This window comes from Coptis chinensis, chromosome 3 (genome assembly GCF_015680905.1).
Source record: "Coptis chinensis isolate HL-2020 chromosome 3, ASM1568090v1, whole genome shotgun sequence".
NCBI lineage: Eukaryota > Viridiplantae > Streptophyta > Magnoliopsida > Ranunculales > Ranunculaceae > Coptis > Coptis chinensis.
In genome coordinates, this window is record NC_141458.1 from 36,289,214 (window position 1) to 36,303,221 (window position 14,008).

At 38.9% G+C, this 14,008-nt stretch overlaps 1 protein-coding gene across 1 annotated transcript; it reads right to left on the reverse strand.

Annotated features, from left to right (window-relative positions):
• Nucleotides 1-1,471: 1,471 nt before the first annotated feature.
• Nucleotides 1,472-1,939, reverse strand: LOC147509422 (uncharacterized). Its single transcript, XM_086597809.1, has one exon. The coding sequence runs from the start codon at nt 1,937-1,939 to the stop codon at nt 1,472-1,474; it is 468 nt and encodes a 155-aa protein (XP_086453935.1).
• Nucleotides 1,940-14,008: the final 12,069 nt, after the last annotated feature.

Below are 14,008 nucleotides of genomic sequence, written 5' to 3' on the forward strand. Positions count from 1 at the left end.
AAGATACTCCTACGTTCTCTAAAATGATTTATACAATAAAGTTCAATAATGTGTAAACAATTTACCGCAACCTTTTAGATCTCTCCACGTATCAAGTTTTGGAAATGAGACTTATGACTGAAGATGTCATGTGATAGGTGGGAATTTATTGAATGTGCCATAAATGGCCCGTTAGCGTTATAATTGGGTATTCATTGAATCTGCCATGAATGACTAGATTGTTTGGACTGCCCTAGAGAGGAACTAAGGTATTCGCCTTGCGGGTTAGTTGTATTCCTTGAGTGTACGGGAATGTAGGGTTGGGTATTCCTTGAATGTGGCGGGAATGACCTAAGGTACATAGGTACTAAATGGTGGGTGTATAAGAAAAATAATCGATTAATTAATAAGATAAATTGATTTGATTGTACGGGTGTGCTTGGACTTACATTTGAATATCTATAGGATATCTACATGTGTTATATAAAATTTCTAACTTTCTTTTGCAGGAGGGTAGGACTTAATAATATTTTGTGCAGGGACGCGGTCCTACCCTTATCCAGAAGTGGATATTGGTAAGTTTTAATTCAGTTACCTAGTTATTAAAACGAGTTATGATAATGAGTTAATAGAATGGAAATCTTGTTTGGGAAGAAACTATGCCAGTTGAAATGACGGAACTACCTGTCTTCCAAGCTGAAAATGATTAAGTTATGATATATTTATAGTGTTAGTTTGATAAGTAAAGGCTGGAAATATTTATATGTGGTTAGTCTACTCATACCAGCAAATTTCATTTTGTTGACCCATGTTTGCTTTATTTTGGCAACGTGGGTGTGTTCTTGGGAACATAGGTGGAAGGCAGTGGAACCGCGGCGTTTGATTTGGATTTGTTTCTGGAGCAGTCCGGGAGTTTTTTTAGGTATGATCCTTTTGGAAGTATGTAATAATGTAGTTGCATATTCATATGACATGAGAATACGATGTTGAAGACCTATTATTCTTAGAGTTTTATATTGATGATTTTTGAACGGAAGATAGTCTTTTAATAAAGTGATGGTTGAGAAATTTTGGAGATATTTTGTTGTTAAGTTGATTCTTTATGATATGGGTTTTAGGTTTTGACATGTGTTGTATCCACCCCGTCATAGCCTGGGTTTTAGACAATTGAACCGAGTGATGTTTGAGATATTTATATTTCAAATATTCACTTTGTAATTGTTTAGAAATTCAGGCTATGACACTAGATCACTACTAAGTTTACTTCAACTAGGACTCAACAACTTCAAATACTCCTAAACTCTAGGAGTTACATAACTGCTTCCAGATGACTTATTGTAAATAATAATAATAATAAGGAAGTGATATAGATAGACACGTATTAACTCCCCTGCCCTTAAAAAACGGCCTTGTCCTCAAGGCCAAGATCAGGAAACTGGTTCTGTAGTGTATCAAAATCTTCCCAAGTAGCTTCTGCTGGAGATAACCCCTGCTAATGAATTAGAATCTCCTTTTTCTTCTTGCGCACCCGATAATCCAAAATTGCTTGTGGCTTGGGGTAAAGAGTATCTGCAGGACTTTGTGCAATAGGAAGTTCAGTTTGGACATAAATGTTTTCCCCAATTTTTTTCTTCAGCAAGGAAACATGGAACACTGGATGAATTCGGGTACCTGTTGGAAGTTCCAACTTGTAAGCAACTGCTCCAACTTTTTTTAATACTTTGAAAGGACCATAGTACTTAGGAGAAAGTTTGAGATTTTTCTGCATGGACAGTGATGTTTGACGATATGGTTGAAGCTTTAGGTAAACCCAGACTCCTTCTACAAACTCTCTATCTGTGTGGTGACGATCATAAATCTTTTTCATGCGGGATTGGGCTTCCTTGAGAGTAATCTGCAAATCTTTAATGATCTGATCTCGATCCATCAGTTGTTTTTCCACATAATCAACAACAGTCATTCCCAGAATGTATGACAGTAAAGTGGGTGGTGGTCGGCCATAAACAACTTGGAAAGGAGTGGTTTTAATAGCCGAATGCCAACTAGTATTGATAAATGTAAAATGAATAGTTTACCTACGAAATGAACGATGAATTCAATCCGTAAGTAAACTAAAACTGATTTTTTAATCTCAATTATCAATCTTCTACTCTCGATGCGAATTGCACTAAGTGGAGTAGGAAGTTCGTTCCACTCCTAGTTCCCTAGCATGGATTGTTTTCTAAGTCTAAGAAATCAAACTTAGGTCTAATGAGAGCTTTACGAAATGTTATGCTAACAAGACGCTTAATTTAAATAACAAGATATAATAATATAATAAATAACCAGATAAAATTTTAAACTAAAGTTAATCTACAAAAGCTACGGAAATACGATTGTTTGAATCTAGATAAAGAAATTAGAGGGAATTGAATCCACCTCGAATCCAACTTAACAACCTAGCGTAGAATGTTGTATCTCAATTCTCACGCTCTCTTGAGAATTTCGAAGTTCTAATCCCTAGTGTTCATGGCATTCCTACCGGATACTAACTAGCATGTGAGGTCGCCCACCCATTCTCATGGCTTAAACACCCACCTTCTAGAGTGGAATAGATTCTACAACCAATTCTATACTAACCACTAAGTTTTCATCAAGGCTTCATCAACCCCTCTAATGGAGGTTTTAGCCTTGAATCATTACTAATCATTTCCATTTAGATTAAAACTAAACATAATATAAAGCATTGAAATTTACTTAATTAAACAATAATGAAATCTAATTTAATGACTAAAATGAAATAACACAAGAATTGAAATTAGATCTAGAAATGGAAATGACAAAAATCGAAATTAACAAATAGCTATTTATTTATTAATACTAATGAAGAACTATGATTCTAATAGTTTTAATCTAAGACAAGAATTTGAATTGAAACTAAACTTAAGTAAAACAATTCAATAAAACTAGATCTAGAAGCTATTTTAATGGCTACTTTCTATTCTAAGCTATCTACCCTAATTCTCTACTAAATAATCTACCATTAACAAAGAGCTAAGCTTTTGTTTTTATACATCCAGATCCAAAAATCGTGCATGGGCTTGGAGCCATGTTTTGGGCCAGAGAATCAGGCCCAAAACCCAATTCTTTCAGTCCAAAAAGGCCTCTTCAACTAGATTCGGCTTCAACAGACTTTTCGTCCACTTCTGCTCCTCTGATTGGGGTCAAGGCTTGGACCATTGAAAAGCTCTTTCCGAGCCGGTCGTTTTGACATAAGGTAGGCCCAATTCCGAGGTCTGAGTCCAAAGATATGGCATTCGGAAGTTCTGCTGACTTTTGCTCATTTATCTTGCTAAAGTGGCACATTTCTCGCATTAAATGGACTTTGAAGCCCTGAAATGCATAAAACACGTAATCAAGATTAACTCTTACTTATTATTCACATAATTGGTCTAATATTATGATTATTAAGGGGTTAAAACTACGTTTGGGCTCTTATCAAACCACCCCCAAACAAAGATTTTGCTTGTCCTCTCAAGCAAAGATGAGAAATTAGAATAAGTGACCAAAAATGGAGTTCTAACTACTCTCGTTTACTGAGTCGCGATTGCATTGACCATATGCAACAAGGCTTTAAACCACTAGGAATTCCCTAGTGGACGAGTTATAGCCTCGTGAGAGTTTTCCATGAAGGTACTCACAAACTTCATCTATACTACAACGACTAAGAAAATAAAACTATTGTTTCCTTATTCATGCTCAACTATCTATACATCTCTCTAGCAATTGAATAAGAATAACCAAGTCAAAAACCTAAGTTAATATATGCATAATAATCTATCATCTACAATAAACATATACACAATGAGTAGTACTATAAAATGTTTAGCGAGGTTTGTTTTACGAACTTCGAATAAGCGTCCTTAAGTAGGTTCTCACAATAATAGTCAAGAAACAACACTCTGATTTTTCCACTCAAGTTTCGCTACTCCAAAGTACAAGTAAGCACACTTTACCTTACAATCTCAATGACACAAGGAAGCCGGAGTCGATCAAACACATCCGCCACTTTACTATCACACTAACCTATTCCTAATTGAGCTAGAAGTCTTTATTAGGTGTTCATGGGATTAGGAGATGGTTTAAGAAGGAAGGAAATGGATATTCAAAAGGACAAGTCCGAGATAATAGAGTCTTCATATTACGTAACTAGAGAACCTTGTTATTTACTTTTTTGCTTCTACACTTTGTTTCCATCCTTAGCCATATTTTTTTCTTTTTCTTTTCTTTGGCTTTTGACTCCACTTTTATTCTATTTTTTGGAGTTTTTATTTTATTTCTATTTTTATTTTTCTTTTCTTTGGATGGAAACTTCTTTTCTTTATTTTCCAAGCAACTAACTAATTTTTTGTTTACACGTGTTTTTCTCTTTTTTTTCTTCATCATTCTATTCTCGGACTTATTCTAAATTGGGTAGGTTGATTTTTTTTTTTTTTTTTTGTTTTGTTTTTGTAAATGGGTAAAGAATTTGTGGTTTATGAAAGGGCTAATGAAAGGCTCGATTAGGCTTACTAGCTTAAAAATATACTTAGGTCAAAATTTCTAGCTATATCGATCCAAAGAGGGCCTAAATTCTCGCTTAGGATATGGCATAGTGATCAAGCAAGTGGACGTGTGATTTCTCTATCCGATTTTACTTCTCCCTTGTGTCATTTCTCAAATGTTTCGCTTCATATAAGGCTTTAGGCTATATTCTCACAGGATTTGTAGAATAAGTACTCTAGCCTAGATTTCAGAAACTTACTGCTAACAATCATAGATACTCATGTAATATATTTATAGATAGATGTAAAGATTATTACCTATATATTAACCTAAGTTTCTAACAATTATTCTGATGCAACAGCTACGTGAGACTTCTAGATTATTAAGAGCATGGAGAAAGAAACAATACCAATATTCCTAAGTGTATAGCATAACTTATTTATTTATATTATTGAATTTTTGAAATTTTAACTAGAAAACAAATTCATATTATACATATTTATATCCTAGCAGATGTCTTAATTACACGTGTTTCTATGACCCCCCCCCCCCCCCAAAACAAGAAGCATGCTTTGTCCTCAAAGCATTTAAATAAGGACGGTAGGAAAAATATCATTGAAACGCGTGAAATTCAGAAACATCTGCAAAACAAGGTTAGAACGTACTAATATAAGAAATAAAAACTGACGCAACTCTATAAGAGTTCCACCCATTATGGGGTTAATGTAATTAAATTGCTTGGGGACATAAGCGCACACTAACGTAAACTAAAACTTACCTCCACTCCCGGGCCGTTATTCGCCATCTTTCGCATCCTCTACTTCTATAAAGAAGTGAGGCTCCTTCGCGTCCTGCCATGCTATGATAATTTGCCAGGCTTCACGCCATTTATCATCTATGGTTGCTAACCTATTAAGTGCCACTTGGTCTGATGGGGTGCAACCTGGTGAGGTTGTATCCGCCACCCTTGCCAAGTCATTGCACGGAAAGATCGAATAATACTATTGGTGGGTCGCACCGTGTCTACCCTAATCCAATCCGTGAAACGTGTACAAAAAACAGGAAAGAAACATAGCATAATACGGGAAACTAGAACAGGCATAAGAAGATACTTATGCCTCATGCTATGGGCTCGTGCTAAACTAGACATCAAAGTTCTGGGAAGGTCATAGAACCGGGCGCCCCGTGGCTAAAGCAAAGAAAAACCGCAAGTGGCGCCATTCACGAAGAAAAACGCCATTCCCTAAAATGTTTAGCATAATCCAAAACATAATAGTTCCTATGTTCATGGACCCGGGCTACCAAGTGGCAACGTTATAGTCCCCTTGGTCCTCAATACGAAAAATGCCTGCCCCATAAGCCTCGCGGCAAAAACTCATAAGTGTAGACATGCATATTATCGACCCAATAGCACCATGGGTCTTGTATCTCACCGGGCATAGCAAGTCCAAGAACAAATGCTAGCAAGAACCCGTAATTTCCATTGGTTCATCGTTAATGTTGATGGAGAACACTTGTTCTCCATCCGGTCTCTCAAAGAAAATGCAGTTATTATAGAAATAAGATGCAAGTCTTTGGAGAATAAAGTTCAGCCGGTCTTACCATAAGAGGTTCCCAGCCAAACATATGTGATCACCTCACAAAACCAAGCACCGTAAGTAGTGCTTTGGAACAAATCTTCAAAAGACTGTTCGGTATTATTATAGGAGATGTCATCTCAAAACTACGCCTGAACAGTGCAAAACAACCGGGCACAACTCGCTGAAAACTGAAATTTTTCGGTCCACGGAGTCGCGGCGCGAAAGCACGCCAACTAGGCGCGAAGTCGCTTTTTTGTATTTTGAATTCCAGTGTTTGAGCCGAAGTCGCTTTGACTTTGAAGCGCTGGCGCCGCCGAAAGCAAAATTTTTCGTCGAAGTGTAGAAGGCTGGCCTTCCTCCTGCGGCCATCCCGAAGGTGCAGATTTGCGAAAATGGAGACGAAAACGGGAATCGCGGGTGTGAAGGGGCGCGTGATGGAAGTTAGATGTAGTGTGAGTTGTGAGTGTAGAATGTATGAAGTTTATATAGGTTTTAAGTTGCTAAAACGGATTGGGAAGTTGCCAAAAAGTATTAACGGCAGTTTCCGGAAATCCTAAAATTTCCAAACCCGAAAACGGAAACAACTCATTTTCTTGATTCTAATTCAAACCCAGTATCTTTTAGGTTGATTTTATGATTGAATGTACCTATTTAATCTAGATTTCATCCTACAATGATTCTCAATCATAGATATGCCTAAACGGCCATATTTTCACCTTACTCCGCAATAAATTCTAACACTAGGGTTATAAAAAAATAAAGCTTGAATTGATAAAACCACCCCCAAACAAGTTGAGAAGGTGGGATCAATATGAAACAACCACACATACTGAAAAATAACCCCTTATATTAAAATTTTCATTCGAGTACCTTTCACTACAAAATTCAAATTACGAAAATAAAAAGTTACATTACAATAAAACAACAAAAATAAATAAAACAACAACCACTATCAATCCTCACACTCTCTAAACACCTCACCACCGGTGGCGGAGGGCACACTCTCTAGTGGTGGCTCCCGGGCTCCGGAAGGTCCGTCCAGAAGAAGAGTCGCTTCTTCGCCGACGACGCCATGCCTCGTAAATTTGTGTCCTCGGCGCAGAGTCGTATGAGGTGGGAAGCGTGCAAGCATATCCACTCTAAACCGGCACCGGGCTTCCATCTCAGCCCTCGCCTGTTCCCATCTCTCATCCTCTCTCGGGTGCGAGCTCGAAGTTGTGATGAATAGTCGCTGTCGAAGTCCGGAGGTCCGCATTGACAGATAGTGTTTTTAGTGAACGATGCCCCTATGAAGCCGACCCATGCGTTACGCGCTCGAGACCAACACCTCCTCGAAGGCATCCGTATCAAAGCAAGTCATGTCCTCCTCATCCTCCTCCTCCATCCTCATCCTCCTCCTCTATCTCATCCCGTTCCCTATCCTCGGGCAATTTCCAAATTGTTGGACACACTCCCTATAGATACGCTGGTTACGGTGCGAGGGTAATGTAAATCCTATCGACGGAGTCGCTTTCATCTTGACGATGATCTTAGTAATTAACACGGAAGAGGTGCCCAAAGACTTTCCGACCCCCTAATCATGCTTTCGGCAAAAACTCCAAGATACTGAAATCGTGCTTATTCTCCCGAGTACCCATAAGATGTGGAGGCAGTCGGACCGATGTCAATCGACCTTGTCCTTCCCTTAGGACATTCCGACCAATCCACCGAAATGTAGCCAGCGTGGTTGGTCCCGAGGATGTCCGGCGAACACAATGGGAGTTTGTATTGTAGCTCCCATTGATGACGATCACGCCCATCAAAGGCTCTACCCCACAAACCGGGCTCCCCAGAAAGTGGCATCGGATGGATTCTAGCGGAATGCCTAGAATCTCAAACGATAACCATCAAAGAGTCAACTCCTTCCTCTTCTTCTTTACCAACACAAAAATCCTACTCCCTCCAACTCCCCGGTGTTGTAGAACCGTCGGACCAAGTCTTCGTGGTAGAAGGCTTCGGTCGAAAGTACCACAAACTACTCCAGCCTCTACTAGCCATTTCGTCCACCGTAAAAAAGCGCCAAGTGGTCGGCGATGAAAACTTGCTCCGTAAAATTCGCGTTGTTAAGCCATTTGAAGTTTGAATCACGGTTTGGGGTTTGTAGAAGGTGTAGGAGTAATAAGGAAAGACCTTTACTGATAAAAACGATGGTGGTGGTGATGTATGTAGTGGCAGCACCAAATTTTTATTTTTTCGGTGGTTTTTGTTGGGTTAAATTGGTGGAGGTGGTGTGGTTTGGTTTTAGAGGAGATTTGAATTGGATGTTTGATGGTTGGCGTGAGTTATTTTGGTTTTCTTTTTAATTTTTATTTTGTTAGGGTTTTAAAGCTTTGTTAATGGCGGTGTGGAGAAGAAACGATGAACTGTAGGTGAAGTAAGGCGCGGCTTGTATTGTCCTTGGCTGGTTGGGCTGGTTGAATAAGCCCAAAATCGAAATTTTGATTTTTTCGATTTTTTCGCTTAACTTCAAATCAAAATTGCCGCCGTTACGGGTCCGATTTTTTGCGAATGAGACATGGAAATGATCAGGAGAGAATTTCCTATCCAATGATCCATAAAACACTCTCTTCCGACTTCGGATGACATACGAGATAGTGGATAACGCCTCAAGGTGCGTGCATGACGTAAGTTATGCGAACGAATGAACTCTAATTCCTGGATTATGTCAACCCGAATCGTAATACAATTAAACGGTCTAAGCAACTCTAATGGGACATAAAACATTTTAGTATGGGAACACGAACACCCCACCCCCAAACAAATTTTTTACAACGAAGCTTAGAAAATTTGTTTTAGCAAGGTCTTTTAAAGTCGATTCCCTTTACTTCCTAGATTACTATGTTTATTTTTATTTATTTTTATTTTTTTTAGAAGGAAAAACAATAAGCAATAAAGACATAATTCACACCATAGAGAAACATGACTCAAAAATCCGAGAAAAACATGCAAGAGTGGAAAACGTGAACTATGTGAACCGTGGACTTAGGATCCGGTACTTACAGCCACCCACTCCATAGGGAGGGCCCGGTTACCTTAATGGTGCACTCATCAATATATTAAAGTGAAAGGAAGTGCACCAAACACAGAATTTGAGTCGTTTATAGTCAGATACTCGAGACTTTATCTAAAACATATGTATGAACATGCAGTTGATCATATATCAACAACCGAAATAGTTGTGGATCATTCCATAAATAAATATCACAGAAAACATATCCAAACACAATCAAGCACCAAGATTTCCTATGACGCAGCCTAGTGGAATGAAAACGAAGTCGGATAACCCTATCAGGTAACCTATCATGCACCTTCTTTTTAATTTTTGAATGAGTGGGTGTTCTAGTAAATAAGTGTGGAAAAGTGAATGGTTGTGGAGAATATGGTGGATATGGATAAGTTGTAGAAAGACACCGTAGACAATGAGGATGTGGTTTTAGCAATCTCATTCATCAGTGTGTAGGGAATGTCTCAATTCTGAAAATGAAGGTGTCAAATAGTTTGTCCTTCCTCAAGTATCTGTTTGCTAGGAGGATTTAAAAATTATGAAGCACGGGAGAAACAAAAAGATCGAGTGCAAACTTCGAGATTCCTTTGAAAGGGTGGAAGGAGGGGAGTCGAGGTGGATGTTGTGCAAGTTAGTTCTTGATAGGGTGAATTGTCACCTACTTTCGAAGAAACTCATCGAATTCCTCATCTAGATTTGTCATATCCACATTACTATGGTAGTCCTCTACATCTTTGAGAAAGTCATCTATCCCGGCCCTCATCAATAATATGTGTATCGACTAGTGTAGGAATGAAAATGTTGGAGTCCGACTTTCCAAAGGAAAGAATTTTGGGCATATGATTATCGTGGAACGTGTTGTTGAAATAATCTCGAAAGCAACGCTTTTCGATCATGCTAACCTCTCCATCCATAGACGAATCGGGTAATGGCGTGTCCTTGTTTTAAAAACATTGACTTCAACAAAAAGATGGCCAAAAGACATGGACATTGAACCATCACACGCAATTAATGAGCGCATTGGCGGTTGCGGAAAGGACGCCCTAAAATGATCGGACAGAGTCGTTAGCGACTTTCGTATCGAGGACTACAAAATCAGCCGGATAGTAGAAATCCCGACTTTACCGGCCACATTTTCGACTACACCCTTAGGATACTTAATAGACCGATCGACTAATTGCAACGCGTCATTTTAGTGGGTTGCATCTTGTCTAGACCTATTTGTCTATACAAATAAAATGGGAGTAAGTTAACACTAGCCCCGTGTCTAATAACGCCGGGTCGTCAGATAGGAATCTCCTAAGGTGCATTATGCGATGGGGATCTACCGGGGTCCTTGTACTTAACAATTCCATTATGTTCGGATAAGGTTGGGAATTGTTCCGTTAAAAAGCGCCTTTTGGTATATTTGTCTTACGCCTAGTAGTACACAATTCCTTAAGAAACTTAGCATGATGTGGTAGCTTTTAATAGCTCGAGGAAGGGAAGGTTTATAGTTAGATTCTTGAAAACGTTCCTAATCTCCTCTCGTAATTTGTATCCCTAGTTAACATGGCTAATTTTTGTGGAAACGGGTTTACTGTCTATATTTAGCAATGGTATCACCGATGTTTAACCGTGGCTTTACTGTTTCTTAGGTTGTGTTGTAACGGGTACCTCTACGGTGGTAGGCTCTTGGGTTTCTATTTCGTATCTAGTAAAATAGTAGGTGTAGGGTTATCTTGGTGGGGTAACTATAGGCATAGTTACCTTGTTATCAACCACTCTGCCCAGCGAGAGTGGTGATGGCATTTATCTCACCTACATTTTCATATTCATTACTAGTATTATCGGTTACCTCAAAGGTGTGTTTGTTGTTTTAGGATTAGGTATTGTGTGACTGGCAACACACCTTTGGTTTGGGCTTTATCTTGAGCCAACCGTTGGGTTAAATTATTAACGGATTGTAGAAGGCCGTTGGTTAGATTGAGCCATGGTTTGGAAAAGTTTTTGGCTCACTTGTATGAAGGTGTCAAAGGCGATCCGGTTGTGTGGGTGTAGTAGTCACGGGTGGTGTGGATCAAAACTATTTCACGTGAATTATTTATGGGTGGATTTTGATAATTATTATTGACCTAACGATACCTCTATTAGTATTATAATTATTATAATTACCTTGACCTTGTGCTTGACCTTGTCGAGGTTGCACTTGGTTGTTATAATTATTAAAATTACCCCCCACTGTCCTTGTCGTGGTGGAGCTTGGTTAAAGCTGTGCGTGGGCCTAACATATTGATTATTGTACCCTTGAGGTGTGACGTGTTGGTTATTTCGCCAACCGAAGTTGGGATTTTGTCTCCAAGGGGCGTTAGGTTCACTATTAATGGAACAAGCCCGTTCATAGGCTATAGACGTATGGGAGTCGGGATGCTCGTGACTCCAACCGAAACTACATGGATTTGAATTTACATTCATGACGGGGATAGGCTTTTGTTGTACAGAAATGGCCTCTACCTTTTTAGTGAGTGATTCGATTAGAGTTTTAAGCTCGGAATCGTGTTTAATTTCAAACATACCGGCGGCCTTAACTGTATTAGTAGAACTAGCGGGCGGGGAGTAATCGTCACTACCCCCCAATTATTATTTTCGCTTTTAGTTTGGTCCTCTAAAATTTATAAGCCTCCGGGGCTCCTTTACTTAAGAAACTACCCCCATTCATTATGTCAAGGACTTCTTTATGGTGATGTTGAAGTCCTTTGAAAAAGGCACGAACTAACGTGTCTTTTGCTAGGTTATGGTGTGGACACTTTCGATCTATAAGCGGTCGGTGAAACGATTCCAAGTCTCCTCAAATGATTCATGAGGATTTTGTCGAAAGAAATGAATCTTGGAAAGCATCTCATCCGTCTTTAGGGGTGGGTAAAATGTTCCATAAACAATTTGAACAAGTTTAGCCCACGAGTCCACGTAATTAGGCTTTGGGCGCTTAACCAAGACGCCGCCTTATCGGGCCAGGTGAAAGGGAATACCCTTAATTTAATTTGTTCCGCACCAACCGTAGGATGGTGGAATGTTGTTAGGACTTGTTCAATCCCACGCGTAATGCCGATAAGGTTTTTCATGGTCTAAACCATGAAAAGCGGGTAACAAATTAAAAATTTGGAGGGATTCTCAAATCCCCTTTGGTCCGCTAGAACGATGCAAGATTTGGGGCTATCGCCAAGGCTTTGTAGAAGTCCGAAAAGGAGTCTCTCTTTCTTCCCCATTATATCGGTGGTGTGTGTGAAATAGTAGCTAGAGGTGTAGTGTGTGGTATACTAGATAGACTTGTTTGTTGTTGTTGTTGTGTATTTACGTTAGGTGTTTTGTTCGACCGGACCTTAATCTCATGCAAGACTAAGTCGAGCTTAACTAAACATGCAACACTCCAAACAATTCGATATACTAGTATAAACCTCTAACAGGAGATCGCGAGGTGTGGAAGAAAGGAATACATGATTGCGTCCTTGCTTCGGCTTATGAATAGCGTCTTGTTTACGCTTTGTTCGGTGTATAGGGCGGTTAGAACACCGAAAATATGAAAGATCAAAGTTCGAATCAAAACTGTCGAATTCCGGAAAATTTAACATTTGTATGCCGCCGATAGGCGCTAGCGGTGCGATCGCTCCGAGTAATTTTCAAATTACATGTTTTTTAAGCGGTCGCCCCACATGGGGGCGGTTGCTTCGGTGTAAATTCAATTACAGTGTTTGAGCTGGTCGCTATGAAGGTATCGCCGGCCTTCGGTAGACGAAATTCCAATAACTTAGCGAATTAATAATCGCTCCTCCTTGAAGCTGGCGCTCCCGTGTATTTTCTCGCGGAATTTGTCAAAGCTGAAATGGGCAACCACAGTATGAAACAACCAAGGGTGGGTGGGTTTAATGGGACTTAAAAATGACTACTTCTACAAAGAAAACAATGCTAAAGTGCAACTAAGATGGCAGCGGCGCCATTTGATAAATTGGTATGAATAGTTTACCTACGCCATGAACGATGAATTCAATCCGTAAGTAAACTAAAACTCAAGTGCCAATCTTCTACTCTCGATGCGAATTGCACTAAGTGGAGTAGGAAGTTCGTTCCACTCCTAGTTCCCTAGCATGGATTGTTTTCTAAGTCTAAGAAATCAAACTTAGGTCTAATGAGAGCTTTACGAAATGTTATGCTAACAAGACGCGTTAATTTAAATAACAAGATATAATAATATAATAAATAACAAGATAAAATATAAACTAAAGTTAATCTACGAAAAGCTACGGAAATCATGATTGTTTGAATCTAGATAAAGAAATTAGAGGGAATTGAATCCACCTCGAATCCAACTTAACAACCTAGCGTAGAATGTTGTATCTCATTCCTCACGTTCTTACGGGCGAGAATTTCGAAGTTCTAATCCCTAGTGTTAATGGCATTCCTACCGGATACTAACTAGCATGTGAGGTCGTCCACCCATTCTCATGGCGAAACACGACCTTCTAGAGTGGAATAGATTCTACAACCAATTCTATACTAACCACTAAGTTTTCATCAAGGCTTCATCAACCCCTCTAATGGAGGTTTTAGCCTTGAATCATTACGCAATCATTTCCATTTAGATTAAAACTAAACATAATATAAAGCATTGAAATTTACTTAATTAAACAATAATGAAATCTAATTTAATGACTAAAATGAAATAACACAAGAATTGAAATTAGATCTAGAAATGGAAATGACAAAAATCGAAATTAACAAATAGCTATTTATTTATTAATACTAATGAAGAACTATGATTCTAATAGTTTTAATCTAAGACAAGAATTTGAATTGAAACTAAACTTAAGTAAAACAATTCAATAAAACTAGATCTAGAAGCTATTTT

What these genes read in the sequence shown, in the direction of transcription:
- LOC147509422 (XM_086597809.1), bottom strand. Translation starts at nt 1,939, where the DNA reads ATGACTGTTGTTGATTATGTGGAAAAACAACTGATGGATCGAGATCAG.